Source organism: Vipera berus, assembly GCF_964194415.1.
Source record: "Vipera berus genome assembly, chromosome: 1".
Taxonomy (NCBI): Eukaryota; Metazoa; Chordata; class Lepidosauria; order Squamata; family Viperidae; genus Vipera; species Vipera berus.
Window position 1 is genome coordinate 140,850,517 of NC_138202.1, and position 20,585 is coordinate 140,871,101.

The 20,585-nt window shown below is 35.3% G+C and overlaps 1 protein-coding gene across 1 annotated transcript in view; it reads right to left on the reverse strand.

The window, feature by feature from the left end:
- The window catches only part of LRP1B (LDL receptor related protein 1B), a gene marked incomplete at both ends in the record, with an annotated part of 948,262 nt that overhangs the window by 132,142 nt on the left and 795,535 nt on the right, over positions 1–20,585 (reverse strand). The window contains 4 exon segments of the mRNA XM_081314549.1: positions 3,764–3,889; positions 7,597–7,789; positions 10,196–10,400; positions 11,246–11,435. Of these exon segments, the coding sequence (XP_081170675.1) occupies positions 3,764–3,889; positions 7,597–7,789; positions 10,196–10,400; positions 11,246–11,435 (714 nt within the window).

Here is a 20,585-nt window from a genome sequence, read left to right on the forward strand (position 1 = left end):
GTGTTAAATGTTATATATACTGTATATATATATATGAAGATCTGCTTTCTCATAGCAGCACAACTGTAGACTAGATGGCCCTGTGATTTGTGGGGGCAAGGTCATGCCACAGATCAAATACCTATTGTATTGATCTCTACCTATACTGGTTTTACTCTATCCATATTGGTTTTACACAATAGTGAAATATTTGTATTGTTCCCAGGGAATTAAAACTCTGGGCTTTCCATAAAAATACCAGTTATATTTTTTACTGGAATCCCCTAACAAAGGATTTGTTCAAGAAAATCCAGTAGAATCAAAAGCTTGTGGTTTTCAGGATAGAGAAAAGAATCTAAGCTGGTTATAGAGGAAGCAGAATCTAATGATGGTATATTCTCTATTGAACAAATGCAGGAAATTGCTCCCAAAGAATTGAAGATACGTAAAAATGCATACCTGTTTCCAAGTCATTGTCTAATCAGCTAACTAATTTTCCTAATATCTTGGAGGCAAAATGTCCCAATTCTTAAATGTTGCCAATGCAAGATAGATTGGCTAACTATACAATAATGTTTGTTCTGCATAACGGGATCCATACTACTTCAATAGTATTTCTTTTCTGATTATTCAGCTAGGTTTAATTCAGTCTAGTAGTCAGCTTCCTCTTTGAAATAGCTTTCATTTCTGAGAAACAATCCACTGATTCCTTTGTTAACAACCAATTGAATTGCTTTTATTCCAATTTAGATTGATTTTATTCCAAAATCTATTATTATATTTAAGCACAGACAATGTTCATCTTTGCTGAGCACAAAGAAAGCTTGTGGATGTCAGCTTAACTTGAAATTCAACCTAAGACTTCCAAGGCTTCATAATGCTTTCTATCATGACCTCCCAAACATTTCTTGATGCCAGGATCACATTTACAGGATAAAAATCCTGTTCTCCCTGTCTCTTAAATTCTTTAGTTGCCTTATTTCTCTGTACAACTTTGAGACACCAGGAAGTATCTGATACTCATACAAGTTTCTTGCCAAAACTTGCTTGCTTTCTTAAAGTGGTTTCTGCCCAGTGAATTTCTGATACTAGTTCTGAGTTGAATGGTGGTGTTGAGCAAAGAACTGAGAGGACTGTGGGACCAATTATGAGTCAATTCAACCTACTCTATATTTAAATTATATTTTCTCCAAACCTGGCTACATCTTATTCTATTTCTTTAAACTTGCAATTATACTGTATCTGAATGAAAAAGAATACATTATTCAATTTTTATAGCACAATATTTAGGAAGCCTTAACAAGTTTGAGCTTCTTTTTTCTTTCATTTTTAAATTCATAACAATAAGCCATGAACCTACAGAAAATTTTGCCACAGGTTTTTCTATAATTAACTGTAATCTATCCAAAAATGAAGTCCTTTGTGTTTCCCTTGCTCTGGAACAAGGAAAGGGCCTTGACACTCTATTATTACTTTCCTTCCCTCCTCCAAATTATTAACAAGTTGCTAATGTCACTAGAACTTGAATTTCCCAGTATAGGTATTTCCACAGCTTCTTCTCACATGTTTATTTTGCAAGTGTTACATTCCTGCTTCAATTATCTTCATGTAGTATACTGCACAAGTGTACATTGCATTTATGAGTGGAATGATTTGATATGATTCTATTAGCAGTGTTTCTATTAGCAAAAGCTGTTATGTTTTATACAATGGGAAACTGTCTCTCACTTTTCACAGGCTCACAGTCTATTTCAGACACTCTCTAAAGATTAGAGCAGATTCAGAAGAGATACAGGAGTTGTAGACCAAAGCTGCCATCCCATTAATGGGCTTTGATTTATGCAAAGTTGGATTTTATTTAATAATTTTGGATTTCGATGATTGTTCAATCTATTTCTCCCCATTTTTAAAGTATCTATTTTCCATCTCACGGCAGTTCAGAACATGTCTCTTTAAACCACACCTGTTTTATTCTGTGGAAATGAGAATGTAGGGCAATCATGCTCACTATGCAAAACACATCCTGGGCTCTGTCCATTCTAATGGCATATCAATACAGATATATATGGAATTGGAATCAAGGTATGTTTATGAATTGGTTTGTTAGTGTTCAAGAGCCAAACTGAAACTTGTACAATTAAATCAGAAATGAAAACTAAATGGATGGCAACCTGGTGAATCAATAGAGCAACATTTGTTTTCTAATTCCTTTGTTCACATGGACAATCTGTTGCATGATTTCAAAAGTTATATAATACAGGAATGTATATTAGATTCCTAAGAACCAGCATGTAAGAAATTTGTGCAAATTAAGCATTTCAGTACCCTTGGGAAATATTAATGCCTGGCTATGTTTCCAGGTTAATTACAGTTTTGAACTTGCAGCAAATCAACTCTACACAAGATTCTCTGCAATGTGTTATGGGTCTAAGTGTGACAGTTTTAAGGCTACCTTTGAATAAAATGTTATTCCAGATTCAGCTGGAACTTGGAAATCAGGTATCTGTCCATACAAGATCAATTGATCTCTAAGGGTATAATTTTCACAGCTGTTTTAAGACTCCACTGTACTACAATAATGTCAACAGTTTTAATTAATGTGTTTCTTATCAGTATAAATCATTGCTATGTCCCATTCACTTTTAATTAATATTGCCAGTGAGGGGCAGGTTTGTTTCCATAAAACAGTGCAAATTACAGTATAGTGACTGTAAATTAATTTATTGATGAAAATTTGCTTTAGATCAATTCAATACTTAAATATCAAAGTTTACAGCATTTAATTCCCAATGCACTGATATACTCCTTAAAATATCTTTTTTGTCGTAAAGTACATAAAGGAGCTTTGCACAACTGCATACAATAATTTACCAGAAGATGGGAACAAGAAATTGAAGGAACATAACTGGGAGGGAGATAAGGAGTGAAATGTTTTCTTCATCCTCAAGAAAAGAAACATAGTGAGTTGTTGTTGCTTTTTGTAGTTTTGTATACTTCCCAGAGTCGATTGAGTTGGGTGACTAATACATTTAAATAAAAATAAAAACAGTATGGGAACAGTCACCCTATTGGGTAGGTGTACAGCATATACATTTAATAAATAAAAGAATAAATAAATAAATAAATAAATAAATAAATAAATAAATAAATAAATAAATAAATAAATAACAAATAAATAAATAAATAACAAATAAATAAATAAATGGAATGCTGGATGTTCTAAGCCTTTGGTCCTCTTCCAGTACCAGGCTTCTCATGTATTTCACAATCTTCACTATTTACTTTACTTTTACCTTAACTGAATAAAAATTCAGTTTCATTCACAACACAATTGTTATGACAACAATCATACTGGATATCCATGGTTTTTTGGGGGTTACTAGATAAAACAGGTAGTATCATCCAAACTGGAATACAATCATTATTTAATTTTTACTGAAAATATGTAAGAAAGAAAATATATGCAAAAATGAGTACAAGATTTTTCCCTCCACAAGTAAGCTTATAAGAAATGAAATATAACAAACTTTTGCCTTTTGTTTTAATTCTGTTTATGAATAAATTTGAATTTTGAAAACTTAGGAACACCACTTAATATATATATATATATTCCTACATAGATGAATCTATCAGAGTTGTTTTCCCTATTTTTTAAAACACTCCATTTAATTCTTTCTACTCTGTTTATGAAAAAACTTGTGAAATTTTGAATTTTTTTAGTTATCTTTAATAGGAAGGTAGGAAGGAAGGGAAGGAAGGAAGGAAGGATTACAACTGTACTTACATACACATCTGTTATCATCTGTAAGTATGCGGTCACCCCTGCATGAGCAATTAACATGCCCATCAGGTGTCAGGAGACACAAATCATGACAGCCTCCATTCATTTGGGCACAAGGGGATAATTCACCTAGTGGGGAAAAAGATTGTATAATAAAAACAAGTATCAATTTGCATTAGAACTGTTGGTTTCAATATTTATGATCTCTTAAGATAGCAATGCCAGTACATTACATGATATGACTGCATTCTGGACAAGTTGCCATTTCCAGATGGTCTTCAGGGTTTATATATGTACAATACATTGCACTAAACCACTCAGAAGTGAGTTATTGTGAACAGTGGCTCCTGATCCAGGAATGGTGCAATTGTTATACAAAATGAAGTTTTGCAAAAGCTCTCTTGGTCACAGTTACGATCTACAGGTAGTGCTGTACCAGTCACCTTGCGACCGTTCAAAGTTACAATGGACCTGTAAAAGGGCACTTATGATCCATATCTGAAGTTCTGATGATTTCCTCCTCTCTCTAGTCTCATGATTGCAATTTGGGTGCTTGGCAACATTGCTGCATTTCACTTAAGACTGTGGTATTTATTCTACAGCTGTGTTTGCTTAACCACCATTAAAGTCACAAAATCAGATCAATCACATGACTGACACATTTTATGACTGTTATGACTTATGATTGTAATGGACCGGCTCCATTATGGTCATAACTTGAAGACTATCTGTACAGTTTGAATAGGAGCCATGAGTCCAGAAGAATACCCATATTGTACACTGGTATTGTTGTTACCAAAAATGGACCCCTAAGCCCCATAGCCACTCAATCTTGCCAAGTTTAAATTGAAGCTTGTTCTTCCTTATCCAGACTCACATAGTCTCCAGACACTGAGACAAAACTTTCACAGTAATCCTTGGTCAACCATGTGAGGAGATATAGAGCTGGTTATTCTCATCATATGCATGATACTTCACGCCATGCTGTAGATAATCTCACTTAGTTGGCTTCATTAAGATTTTAAATAAGAGATCATTGAACCCTGAGCCTCTTCTCCACTGCAAAAAAAGGACTGTATACTAATTCTGTCTTTCTATAATTGCAAACTAGAACTTGTCTTGGGAAAAGCAGAAGAACCAATGCAAAATTGTGGCACACCCCCCATGCCTAATTTTTGGAGGTGTCCAGAAGGATAGAGTGACTGAAGTATTAAAAGCTACCAAAAATAAAGGAAACCCAAGATGGACACAGTATCCACATCCCACTCCAATCAGAGGTAATTCATATATATGATCAATGCCATATTGGTTCTGTGCCCTATATGAAACCTGACTGAAAAGGGTCCCGATAAACAATTTCCTCCAGGATTCTTTGAAGTTGCATTTCAACCACCTTCTCAACAACCTATCCTATGAAGGAAAGAATTGAGTTGTTGTTCAAACAACGGCTCCTTAAAGACAGGGTAAATCACAGCCTCTTTAAACAGTATTGGGACACCCTCCCCCAATCTTTCAAAGATGAATTCACTACTGCAAAGATCATGCATGTCATCTCTTGGAAAACCTTTACTAACCAGGAGGGGCATGTGTTCAACACAGAAGTGGCTGAGTTAACAATGCCAAGAACCCTATCAATTTCATTAAAATCAAGAAAATCAAGCTCAACCCAGATAACCAAATCAGACTGAACCAGTCACTTCCATGGGATCAGCCTCAAAGCCAGAGTCAAGCTTGAAGCAGACCCAAGTGACTTTATTTGACAGATGTCTCACATAATTTTCATAGTAGCCCTGAAGGAAAATCTCCAATTCAACCTTTCCCAGGAAGAACTGTGTCACTTTAACTGGATCTCTAGGCAGCTATGTGTGGATACCTTAAGGAAGAGAAATACTGATGTTTTAGTGCCCTTACAGCTATGAAGTAGGCCCTGAGAGCAACTCTAACTTGTGTTTGGTCAGGTTCACTCATTATTGTCCTCCAAAAATGCTTCAAGCATTGTTCCAGATGTTTCTTGCACTTTATTTCCCTTAGCTCCTTGGTAAACCAAGGGGAGTCAGGGATCCATGAGAGTAGGCCACATTGTGATGATTTGATCCAAAGCCCTAGCAGCCTCTTCATTCCAAACAGTGGCTCAGAATGTGTGGATCAATTAAAAACTGGCTCTGAAAACCAATGGGATCCATTAGTCACTTGGGACAGGTGAAGAGATTTAACTTCTCTCTAATTGGAGCAGCACCAGGGGGTTCTAGGGCAAAGAGAATGTGGTCTAACCATGATACAGGAGTAATGACAATTTTCCAATGTTTAGATCATGTTGCCAATCAAATCTGGCAAATGGTAACCATTATATGTCAGTTTCACTGCTATCATGGTGGGCATAAACTCCTGAACTATCTCAAACTTCACCCCAAGACAAGGTAACATGAAGTATTCCAAGATCACAGGCTTAGCAAATTTGACCGTCAACCAAGCCACAGAATCAAGGAGTTTAGGCAGGTAGGTAAAAATGAAGCTAGTAAGGAACAACAATCATCTATCAGAAGAATGACTCTTTGAAAATAAAATACAAGGGAATGAGTTTGGTAAGATGAGAGAAACTGGATAGATAGATAGATAGATAGATAGATAGATAGATAGATAGATAGATAGATAGATAGATAGATAGATAGATAGATAGATAGATAGATAATTTTATGCATGTTAGTCCCTCAAAATAATGTGTTGATCAACACAAAATACCAATGTATTTCTAGATTAGGATATACAAAATGAAGAAGTCCATAAATGATGTCTGAAGCAAAGCTAGATTGCATGTTAAACAACTTACTACTTCTCTTCTGGTAAGAGAGAAATAACTGAAAGGCAACTGAAGACTGTTCAGAGACTGAAGAGACAACATATTATCTGTGTCAAAGAGTAAATATCAGGAAATACTCTTCCTTTTTTCTTCATCAGTGTAACCATGGTAATCTAAAGCTCCCTGTGAAATATGCTAACTTCCACTATGGTAGAAATAAGGAGGCTTCCAATGTAATATATATCTTAATTATTTTAGCAGAATTATCATCAATAAATATATATGAAATAGATATAAATTATATTGCAAAGAAAAAGACATGGTTAAGTTCCAAATTTGAAACAGGGATGAAATAGTTGGATGACTTTATGTGATTTGTATGGTAACAGGCTTTTTATATAACAACAAAATTTGCTAATTTGGAAGTGGGATTTGAATATCAGATGAAATGTCAATACATTAAGTGAAATGACTGATTAATTTGGACCATAGTTGGAAATAATGAAAGTATACCTAGTGAAAAATATAAAAATATCTTGGAAGATCTGATAAGTGCTAATTATGAAACAGTAAGGAAATCAGATAGTTTGAACCAGGTGGCATTTTTTTAATTAAACACTTGTCCTTGTTACCATGGCATTATAACATATTGAATACAGGGATACAAATTATCTGCCTGCTACCTTGGTAAAGAAATGGGTAGAGGGGCTTTTCTCTAACAGGAAATTGGTGTGCAGCCCCACCAGCCATTGGATGGGTATTGAAAATACTTTTCATCAAAATTCCCACAGATTTCACATTCAAGCAAGGGACAAATCTGAATACTTTTTCAAGAGAACATGCTTTCTCATCCAGAAAAGTAATTTGAAAACTGTTTCAAATTAAGATTGTTACTTCTTTGATAATTGTCTTTTTTCTGTAATAAAAGCTATATATCTAAAAGAGAACAGTATAATGAACTGTAAATAATAATCCTTTTACTGATTTTTTTAAAAAATCTACCAGTAAAGAAATACTGATGTTGTACTTAGTAACTTACAGCTGTTAGTGTCATTAGCAACAGCTATGATGCCCATAGGTTGATGTGGGATATCAGATCTAAGAATTTTTGTATCTCCACCTGTATATTTATTGGATCTCAGTATAGCTCTTCTCACCCAGTCTGTCCAGAAGATCCAAGCATCGTACACAGCTAGACTGAGAAAAGTGCCAGGTCCAGATCTGACTATCACCTGATTAGAAAAATAAAGGGATTAAGTAAATGTAAAATTATCTATTTTCCAATATTTCTGTTTTTTAATTAATGTGGACACCTTGATAGTTAAAGAATATTTGATTCTATATTAAATTAATTGAATATCACTAGAATATATGAAATGAACTTATAGTAGCAATAAGAAGGTCAGATAAAAAGGAATGATAGATAATGGTTCAGAATACAGCTGTTTTTCAGTATCTTGTCATGCATAATCTAGTCAAAATATGGAAATACTTTATTTGTGAAGTAGAGAATTTATCTGTTTTGAGCACAAAAAAATACACAGAGAAATATCAGCTAATTAGGGATGACTCTAAGTGGGAATGAATTAAAAAGAATTCCTATATTTGAAATCTTTCCCATTTGCTGGTTACTAAAAGGAACCCTCCATCTTGAGGATATGCAAGCCACATTTGAATGGGAAACTATCTCATGCCATTTACCTACCCTACCTATTAAAACTCTTTTGCGTACTATATTCGACCTACAACCATGATGGAGCCTGACCATTACAGTTGTGATGGCCATTACTAGGTTCGCCTAGTGCACCAGTTGCACCCCTTTTTGGACTGAGATGCCCTATGCACGGTTACCCACGCCCTCGTCACTTCTCGCCTGGATTACTGCAATGCTCTTTACATGGGGCTGCCCTTGAAGAGCACCCAGAGGCTTCAACTGGTGCAAAATGCAGCCGCATGGGTGCTTATGGGAGTATCTCGGTACTTCCATGTTACACCACTCCTGCACAAGCTGCATTGGCTTCCGGTTACCCTCCGAGCGGGATTCAAGGTGCTGGTAATAACCTTTAAAGCCCTACATGGCTTAGGCCCGGGGTACTTGCGAGACCACCTGCTGCCATTTTAAACCTCCCATCGCCCGGTTCGCTCCCACAGAGTCAGCCTCCTCAGGGTGTCGTCGGCCAGGCAATGCCGGCTGGCGACCCCCAGGGGGAGAGACTTCTCTGTGGGCACACTGACCCTCTGGAATGAACTACCCCCGGAGCTGCGGACGGCCCCTGACCTTCAGTCCTTCCGCCGTGACCTGAAGACCTGGTTGTTCCAACAAGCGGGCCTGGACTGACTATGATTTTTAATTAGGCTTTTTACTTGGTTAAATTGTCTTGTATTTATTGCATCTATTGTTTAATTCTTTTTTAAAAAAAATACTTTATGTTTTTTTAATTTTTATGGTTGTGAGCCGCCCTGAGTCCTCAGGGAGAAGGGCGGCATATAAATTTAATAAAATCAAAATCAAATCAAATCATTAAGTGAAGCATATCACCCAAATTTATCTTTTTGGGTTTTTTGCAGAGGAGCCTGGCTGATGTGATGTAAATCTAAGCTTTCTTAGAGAGACTGTTAGGTTCATGGCAACCTTGGGCTATTCTCCTAGAAATTAGCACTTCCTATGAGACTGCACGGGGCTTTGTTTTTTAAGGAGGATCCATTTTTTTATGGAGTTGTGGAGCCTCCTTAAAAAACAGAATCCTGTACAGTCCCATGACAAGTACTACTTGCTAGGAGAATAACATGCAGTTGTCAAGAAACAGGCAGCTTCCTTAATATTGCATGGCATTGGCCAGGTCCCTCTGCAAAAAATGAAAGGTAAGTTGGGTGCTGCTGGGCCCTGGATCTGGGTGAGGAACAGGTTGAGTCCTGCAAGTAGTCCAAGACCTCTGTGTGCTGGTAGTTTCTCTAGGCTCCCTTGTGTGGCTGAGTAGCCAGCCTAAGAGTATGCCAAGGCTTGGTGAAATCCTGAGGGGCACAGGGGGGCCTTGGGAGGCCCTGCCCTGATCAGGCAGGATGAACGGGAGAAAGGTGGGGGGCTGTGCTGCTGTATCCCTACAGTTGGCCATAAGGGTGGCTATAACTTTGAACCTGGGTCATATCTATTTTTTTGGGGGGGGGGTATGTCATAACTTTGAATGGTAGCTAAGTGACCAGTAGTAGGTCAAAGACTACTTGCACCTGTTTTCTAGGATCTCTTAGGAAGCATTGTATGCTGTTAATACAATACAGCATATACACAATTTTTGGGTATATGAGGATGAAATTACATTGCATTTGTATGTTAAAATTCACAATAAAATTATATTTCACATGTTAATACCTTGATAAAATCGAATTTTTAAAAAACATAATTATCTGGTCATTACTATACAGAAATTATACATATATATTAATAGAAAATCAATTTGTTCTAGTGAGATTGAAGGATGGAAAAATTATAGCATAAGCATTAAACAGATTTATTATAACAACAAGAACCTCAAATTACTATTCTTTGTTTATACTGTAATAAGGATGCAAAAAATAAATATTACAGTTATTTATTTATAGAAATATCAATATATTACTAAAAGTTAGTTTTATGATCTTACATTTCTGTGTGATCCATCATATTCGCACCTTTCTATTTTTCCCAAACTACCATCGGAAAAATACAGTTTCTCAGCCCTATGATCCATGGCAAGTCCATTTGGTGTTAAGAGGTCAGTGCTGATTACAACTTGTGCATTTTTGCCATACAATGTAGCTCTCATGATGCTTGGATGCTGCTCATTCCAATTAGTCCAAAACATTAAACTTAAAGCAAAACATAATTTCTATGTTAAAAATACATTTCACCTACAAATAATGTACATTATCTATCTATCTATCTATCTATCTATCTATCTATCTATCTATCTATCTATCTATCTATCTATCTATATCACAGGTAATGATACATCATCAAGTTGCAATCTAGTGTTTCATGGAGTGATACTAGTAAAAAATAAAGGTACGATGGAAGGCCATATTTTGTGAGCTATAGACCATTGACTGGCAAATACAAGGGAAAATTTGAGAGCACAGAAGTTTGGTAAATGTAAGGAAAAATAATTATCTTATATTAAAATGTTCAGAAATAACAGCTACTTTTGTGTTTTTCTGTGGCGAAAAAAATCATCTAATGTCCAACATCTAATGTCCATTCAAGCACTATAGCAAAATGTCACTTGCCATTACTCTTTGGAGAACATTTGGGAATAAAAAACCTAGTGGATTGATCACAAAGTACATAATGCTTCAGTATAAATTCAGTTTCTACCTAGCATGGTTATAGAATGAGATAGATGAATAAATAAAAAATAAGTGGTCAGATCGTGCTTAAGCATCCTACATTAATGGATAACTCATTCCCTGACCAACATGATAGAATATTTTTATATGAAACAAAAATACTAATGAAACCAATTGAAAAAAACACTATTCTAATAATCAACAGAATGAAAGAAAACATTTTGACTGTAATCCCAAAAGTGTACCTTTTTGTATCACACTTTTGAATACAGTGGCTCAAGAAAGAAGAAAGGAAGACATATGTTCACAATGCAATTGTTAGCAAGAATGTACATAACCAGTAAAAAATGTAGGAACATGATACCTACTTTTGGCATTCATCAAGGACTAATACATGTGGGTGATCATCTTCAGACATTGTTATTACTGCTTCTCTGTTGAAAGCACCTCTTCGTTTCTGATCAACTGTGTGCCTTGTAATAGAAGATGTAGTAGAGCTGGTCCAGTACAAAGTATCCCAAGCCCTATGATATGCTAGACCCTCCACAGATCCAACATCTGTCACAGCAGATCATTAAATACATGTTTTAATTAAGAAAAATGTATGAATGGCACAATAAAAGTATAACTTCTTAATATTTAAATTCACATTTTATACAATATAAAATTATTTTATCCTATAAATTGTAGGATAGCATAATCTGATTACAGTGGTACCTTGGTACTCAACTGCTTTAAACTCATCGAATTTGGTACTCAATATATTTTGACTTAAAAATGTTATCCTGGTACTCATCGTTTGTTTGGTACTCAAGGAACAAACTAGAACTTGGTGTCTGCTGCCTTGTGACTCACTATTCCTTATGGGGGCAAAATGTTGGTACTCACTGCACCTCCTAGAACCAAGTACCAAGATACCACTATATATCACTTTCACTGCATACTATTAGAATAAATGTGCTACATTTAAAAGATCTATGATTTATACCAATTAATATAGAGAAGATTAATTATAAATTTAAGTCTCAGAATAGCAATATTTTATTCCTTGGTGAATAAAACAGAAAGGCAGGTGAGATATGCCATCGAGTTTTACAGTCTCTGAGAAATCAATTTTGTAGGTTAACCATTTTTCCACCTAGGATCTGTGGACCTATTGTGATTGCTTTTCTTAACAGTAAAGATGGAATTGTAATCTTATATAAATGATTATGAGGGGTGGGGTGGAGGGAGGATAATGTTCTCTTGCAGAATATGCATACTAAATGCTGACTATGGACATAAGAGAAGTGTGGGAGAAAAATTACCACAAACCAAGAAATTAGCACATCTTCTAAATGCCATCAAATAGATACCTACATGTGCACAAACACACTTAGGTCACAAGCAAAATCAAAACACTGAGGGCAGTCACTCAATGCACATGGCACTCTTTATATGCATTAGATCTTGTTCATGAAGCAATAGGATCTTCAATTTTCAAGTGACTAGCATATTTAAATGAAATATGCACTAATGAAATATAATATACAAATACATTATTTGTCTCTTGCTTGACAATCTGAATTTAATCAGTAATATAGCATGCAACTGATTAACTGTCTGCCCAACAGAAAGGAACAGCTTCTGATTTACAGAACTGATAGCAGAGTGATCGCATCATACATTTCAAAATGTCACCTAACATTTGTATTGAACTTAACAAAGATGGATTACATCACATTAATATGATATACCCTATAAATACTATAATGTTACTCTTCAGTTTACTTTCCTGGAGAACAAAACAGCAAAAGATAAAAATCAATAGCTGGAGAAATTTCTATTCCTATGCTGAATATTGTAATATAAAATAACTGAAAAGCTCAGGTCAAGGCAATGGACTCTTTGACAACTGGTTAATTTTTTAGTGTTTCTTCTTTTTAAAATCTCATCAAGAATTTTGGACTCTAAAATTTTATTTCTTTTTCTCACCGTTAAGATTGACATTTGACATATCATCTTTATTTTATTATTTCATTAAATGATTAATTAAAATTCATTACTATTGGAAAATTCATACATTTTCAACTGAGTGATTTTTTTAAAAATATATTCCTTGTTTATTGACCTTATTTTATTTAGGGGCTGGCTAAACCAGTTTAAGATTAGAAAATTTATATCTGTGAGTCAATTCCATTGCTTCAGTTCCAGCCATGAATTTCTGCAGATAGGAGGGGAAATGACTTTATAACATTGCAGTACAAGCTTCACTTTTGTACTTTAATCATGACATCTTACAAAACTACTAAGAATTAGACAGGGGTTCATGATATTACAATGCACAGTTCATCATATAAATAAAATCATGGCTTTTTGCCAATGCTTCTAGCTCCAGTATAAAACTTTTTACAGGACAACTTTGTTATATGTTCCAACTGTGTCAGGGAAGATGTAACATTATCAAACAAACATTTGAGCAATTATATGTAGAATATTTGCTAATACTGAATGTTTAAATCTATTGGATTTAATGGACTAATAGAATATGTAATAGAATACGAAGCATACAGTGCACTGAATGGCACTCCGTCTATTTTTGAAGATGTTGCATCTTTGTTTAACACATACTTGCTGTTCTGTTTATTGGGTTTATTCTTTGTATTTATTTTAGAAACAGTCTGCTAATTATTTTATTTGACAGAACTCTGGAAATGAGGTTCTTTTCTAACAATTTATTTATACAGAATATGTGTAGTGGGTAGCAGTGGCCATTATTGGTAACTGGGATGGAAATAATGTTTTGAACTATAATCCATATAAGGATACATTTTAATAGCTCGCATATATTATAAATGGCACAATGAGGCTCTGATTAGGTTTTTTTTTTACTTTTCCATAGATTTCCTAAGGAAGCACCAAGTCACTAATGACAAAAAAACATATTTAAAAAGATATAAAAATAAGCACTAAACAATTTGCTGATTGGCAGTCAGCGTATCTGATTTAGATCCTTATTGAAAAATTAAAACATATTACTTTTGTAAGGGAATATTCATATGTAGTTTGTAAAATTAAAAAAAAGTGATCTCAAAGATATTAGAATATTGAATGTACAAAATCATATACCGTATTTTCCGGCGTATAAGACGACTTTTTAACCCATGAAAATCATCTCAAAAGTTGGGGGGGTCGTCTTATACGCCCAGTCATCTTATACGCCGGAAAATCAGCAAGCCCGGGAAGGCACGCCTTCCCCTCTCACTGTGGAGGAAGCAGGGCAGGCTGGCGTCTGGCGGGAGCCGGCAGGGCAGTCCTGCGCACGCGCGCGCTCCCCAGCTGTTAAGGAGCACTTCTTAGCAGCCGGGGAGTGTGCGCGTGTGCAGGACTGCCCTGCCGGCTCCCGCCAGACGCCAGCCTGCCCTGCTTCCTCCACAGTGAGAGGGGAGGGCATGCCTTCCCGGGCTCACTGATTTTCCGGCGTATAAGACGAAAAATCTTGAAAATAATCTCAAAAGTTGGGGGGTCGTCTTATACGCCCAGTCATCTTATACGCCGGAAAATATGGTACTTTCCCCAAATATTTATTTTATCACATATTATCCAAGAAAGCTAAAGTCTGACTAATTTGTTTGACTTCTGGCCATGCATTCTCAGAAAAATCATTTGAAAATTGGTGTTTCGACTGAATATAATTGAATTATATTAGCCACCAAATAGGTAAACTTTCATAAATGGAATGTAGGTAGCCCTCAAGCTATGCCCAAAATGGAGCCCAGAATTTCAGTCATGTTACTATCCAATGGATGAGGTTTTTTGCCATTTTCTGTTGGAAAATAGCAACAATTTTTTCAAATTGTGATTACATGACTGCAGGATGCTGCAACCAGCCATGAATGTGAGCCAGTTGCCAAGCTTCTGAAATTTGATTAAATGACAATTTATAATTTCAAGAATGAATCAAAAGTAGCTTTTTGGAAGTCCATTATAACTTGAAACAGTTGGTAAGCAATTGGTTGTAAGCTGAGGAGTTCCTGTAATTGCTTTTGTCCGTATCTCTGGATATAAGATCTTAATTAATCATGCAGTATTAATTTTTCTACTTCATGAAACTTTTAACCAACTTGTTATTCAGCTTATTTTATAGGATCAAATCACATTCTTTTCTTTCTAAATCTATTAATCCATCAACTATCATATTTCAACTGCTTTTCTCCTTAGTTCCCCCCCTCCAGTTAAATTTATTACATTTATCACTGACTCACCCCACTCTCTGTCTTTTCCCCCCTTCCCTTTTTTCCTCCCCCTTTTGGAAAACCTTCTTGATTAACCTATTAGTCATTGTTTCATTTAAGTCCCTATATTATTTAAAGAAAAGTTGTATGAAATATCTTCCTTTTATTTGGCCAATTCAGCTTCACTAACATGCTGCCAAAAAATCAAGGGCAAGGGTAGAAAGATGTTTCTTATTTTACTGGTGCATGTCCAAAGCAGCTCAAAGTTCTCCATGGTACAGATTTTATAACCTCATAATTTTTAATAGATCTGTAACTGCTGTGAAATCTAGAATATGCTTTGGAATCTTGCATTTTATGTTTATTTTTTGTGAATTTTTGTAGCGTTGTTTTATGCCATAAATTGGCCTAATTGCTTAATAGGAACAAAAAAAGCACACAAATTTAATAAATATTACAACAAATAGATAAATAACTCTTCTTTGATCTTCACTGTACTCATCCCACATTCATTTTGTGGAAGTACTAAAAAGTGAAAAGGTTCTTGAAAAGGAATTTGTGAATGTAATGATAAACTGTTATAAATATCCATAATAAAGATCCATAACAGAAATCATTTAATGAAAAAAACACGATTATAAATAGTCTTCAATAAGTGGAGAGTTATGTTGTATGCCACTCTGTATTAACAATATAGTCCTGGTGGCACAGTCTTTAGAATGCACTATCGTGGGCAAACTGCCCACAGCCAGGAGTTCGATCCTAACAGGCTCAAGGTTGAACTCAGCCTTCCATCCTTCCAAGGTTGATAAAATGAGGACTTAGATGAGGACTCCTATGCTGATATTGTAAACTGCTCAGAGAATGCTAAAAAGAACTATGGAGCAGCATAGAAGTGCTGTTATTGCTATTGCTGTATATTAATTGTTCCCAGGTAGCTCTTATTTTTTTTACATACAAGTAGTGTATGAACCACCAAAAAAGGTAAACAAATAAAAGTAATATGGAATAATTTTCTGTATATAGAAAAATGAAAAAAATACCAGTCATTCTCCCTTTTTCCATGTTGAAAATATCATTTTTTTCTTTGGATTATATTTGTTTAAAATTCTACATTTACTTCATGAATAATCAAAAAGATGGTTTGGAAACAGAGTTTGCCCACAGATGTTGCAGCCAGAGTATTAAGTGGAATTGCTAAAGAATAACACTGATCCTTGAAGGCTTCATTAACTGCTTATGTTGGCATTAATGTGTAAAGCCTTCAACAGCCACAGGAGCTAAGGGCTTTGAATAAGGTGATCAGGGAAAAGGTATTCAGATTATACCTTGATTATAACATTCTCTATCAAGAGAAATACATCTTCTCCCCAAAGTTCTGAATAACAAGACTGCCTTTCAAATTATTTTTGCCTCAGTTGTGTGGATCTGCCCTGAGTCTAAGTTAGGATGTGAGTCACTCTTCTCCGGTACAATGAAATGGCTCCTCAAGGAATCCAGATGGGGCAAACTGACTTGACCAGCTGTTTATTTTGCAAAGGGGAACTTCTGTACATGTGCTATGCATGCCCAAAAGCTGACTCTCAAATGAAATAAATTGGCCATGCTGCTGATTCAAAATGGGTCCTTCATTTGAGTGAAGCAGTCTTTTAAAGATCTACAAGGGTCTAGAAGGTAAAGGTAAATGTTCCCCCGCACATGCATGCTAGTCGTTTCCGACTCTAGGGGCCGGTGCTCATCTCCGTTTCAAAGCCGAAGAGCCAGCGCTTGTCCGAGGACGTCTTCGTGGTCATGTAGCCAGCATGACTAGATGCCAAAGGCGCACAGAACGCTGTTACCTTCCCACCATAGTGGTCCCTATTTTTCTACTTGCATTTTTATGTGCTTTTGAACTGCTAGGTTGGCAGAAGCTGGGACGAGTAACAGGCGCTCACTCTGTTACACGGCACTCGGGATTTGACCCGCCAAACTGCCAACCTTCTGATCGACAAGCTCAGTGTCCTAACCCACTGAGCCACCGTGTCCCTTTCACAAAGGTCTATAGATAACATTATATTTCTATATTTTTTCATGCTTGCTCAATTGCTTAATTACAAACTTTTTCTTGTTATTATTTCAGTACACCATTCAGCAGTAGAGGTGTGCAGATCACTTAGAATCTAATTCACATCAAATAATTAATCTCATCTGATTCAGTGACTCAAACATTCAAAAGTTCAACCCTTTAACTCAAAATAGCCAAACTGATTGATTGATTCAATCTGGTTTTTATTTGGAAAAATAGATCTTGTACATCTACAAAAAGACCTTCTGAATCATTGGAGTGATCTGATTCAAACTGATTCAATTTTGCAAGTTAATTTGATGTAAACATTAAATATAATTAAGTTTCATATGGTTTTATTCATCAATATAAAAATAAATAACTTTAATGATACAAACTACAGTAATAATGCCAATCATTATGATAATAAATATCACATATAAGAAACTTTGGTTCACAAAAGAACATAAATACATGAATTAAAGGAAAAGAACATAAAAATAAATTGAAATATTTATTTATTATTTTAAAATTAAGAGTTTCCTTATGTATTTTATCCATAGCTCATATGATTGCCACCTTAATGATTTGATCTGATCTATCCCTGATTAAAAAAAATGTTATATATGATAAGCAGACAATAGGCCATTAATGACTGGTCTGTTGTCTGCTTATCAGATATAACATTATTAAATCAGGGATAAGTAAAATCAATTGAAAATTGCACCACTGTAATCATAAATAGGCATAAGCTTACCCTAAATGTAGGATTCAGAACTTTATTTGCAAATTAGTCTATTTTTTTAAAAAAAATTCCTCATAAGCAGCAGCTTACACTTCTCTGATCCTTTTTTATTATTTTTATTAGCTCTCATTCTATACCCTCTTTCAAAAGAACGAGAGAAAACGGCTACTGGAAATTATTTAATGTATTATCTTGAGTGTAATTTAGCTCTGTAAACAGAAATAGATTAATTTTAATTTTTTGTCTTATCTGGCCATTTCAGAAAATTACTGAAGTATAGAAATACAACATGTCAATAATTTCTGAGGATAAAGGTGACTACCATATCCCCAAATTATATAATTCATGAAGAAAATGAACTATTTTTTCACTATAAACTGATATGTTCTAGAAATATTATATCAATATTATTATATAGCTGCTAATATTTCATGGTAAAAATACATGAATATAAAAACTTTGTTGTAAATTAAGTGATCTCACATCAATAATATACTGTAGCATTTAACTGTAAAAGTGAATAGAGCACACAGGATATTTAATTATCAATGTGACAACGGTTCTTATACTCTCTCTCTCCCTCTGTGTGTGTGTGTGTGTGTGTGTGTGTGTGTGATGGCAACATTTTACTAATTATTAATATTCTTGTAACTTCTACATCTCTTTTCAGTGAATTGGAAACATTAGATAAAAGTTGTTTATATATTGTAAATCTACTTTCAGTGAGCTGGAAGGAAATTTGTTAGATAATGGGTTGTTTATAAGTTACAAATTAGTTCAGTGAACTGAAAATTTGTCAGATAATGCATTTTTTATGAATTCTAAATCAATATTCAATGAATTGGAACTATGTTTGATAATGGTTTGTATATAAGTAGTAAATCTATTTCCAGTGAACTAGAAACATGCTAGATAATGGGCTATTTCTAAGTAGTAAATCTGTGTCCAGTGAACTAAAACATCTTACGCAATGTGATGCTTGTGAGGTATAAATCTGTTTAGCGAAGTGAAAAAGACTGTTTATCAAAAGGCAGCTTATGTAACTTTAGGTTCCCATACATCCCATATGTGTGATTGGATATATGCTACAAACATGTTTTGATGGGTATGTGGATTGCATGGGTTTTTTTCCTATGTGGTAAAGGTCCAAATGAAATAGAAAAGGCAGATTGATAGTATTCTATAAACCATTGATACTAATTGCTTAATTAGTGAGGAAGTGAAGCCACTCCTATGTTGTTCAAAGAACTTCCATGTATTGTTCGTTCAGCAACTTAAGTTGCTTCTTTCCCATGCTGCTTCCTGCTCTTCCTGAAGTTGACTTTAAATACTGCAGTCTGGACTGTAAGTGTCTGGCAACAAGTAGATCTAAATTCAGTCTGGATAATGGCCTTTGCAGGCTCTGACTGACTGTTTCCTTACTTCTTGCCCTTCCCATCTGCATGGGGAAGACAATCCTCTAGGCTGGCACCTGTGTTAACAGGTCAACATGTGCCTACTTTCTCCTTTTAGGGCATGTTTCCTCCCACACACTAATTGCCACTCTTTTCCTTTACTTTCTGGATGCTTGCATACATGAATGCCTTTACAATCTCTTACTGTATATAAACACCATAAATCCATCCAAGCAGTATAGCAAGAAACAGCTGAGAAGAGAAACAAAGTAGCATTGAAGATGAGGGGGGAGAAAAGTGAGAGGGAAAGTTAACAATACTGTGGGCAGGGCATTACAAAGTAAGGGGAGCAGAAATCAAAAGGATGCACATTGGGAAAAGTAAAGATTGACTGGAGCAAAGAGTCTCTAGAGAGGTGAGAAAAATAGGCAAGGAACATGGGGCAAGGATGATTTAACAGACCATCCCTGGATCAAGATAACAAAAAATGGCAGGTGTTGGCCAAGAACATAGGAACCTGGCAACCCAAATTGAAAATGCTGCATAGGGTAGGTGCAGCTGCTGGAAAGGGAGGGTGGCATGCCAAGTGCTCTGGCCAATCAGATTTAGAGCTATCATTTGTCAGAAGGAATTTAAGCAGACCACCTGCTTTGAAGGGCATTAAGAAGCCGATATTGAACAGAAGGGTGGATATGCAATGGCCTGGCAGTGTTGGAGAGTAAAGTCATTTGTTCCTGCTCTCAGGAAGTAATAAGTAACTCAAACTAATGTTAAAACAAACAGAAAGTATGATTCTACCCTGAATCCCAGCAACAGGGACTTTCCTAAGGTGATTTTGTGACTTTATGATTCAGCTACAATGATTCACTCCAGGACATCTAGGTAACAGCACTTCATTGACTTTGTCAGGCTTAGAAGATAAGTAGAGCCAGACCTGGCTAAAGCCTAAATGGGAGTTCAACAGAGACTCACAGATTAGATTGAAAATTGAAAAGGAGAAGATTATGACAAACCATTTTCATAATATTGCCAATAACTGTAATCTTGACCTTCTTTATCCTGATTGTGTAGAGATATTTTTCATTTAAGCTGATTGCAACATTTTATGCTAACATGTTTTGGTTGATCTATTTAGCTTAACACTGAAGATCACCTCTATATCTATTTATGGAGCAAAATAAAGGAGTTAATAGATGTAAAAATTACCTTTGGCATTATTGTTGCTTAAGTTAGCAATAAACTCTAATTACAGTTTCTACATTAATGTTATTCACATTTAAAGATATAATTATGAAATAAGCATGGGTTCCT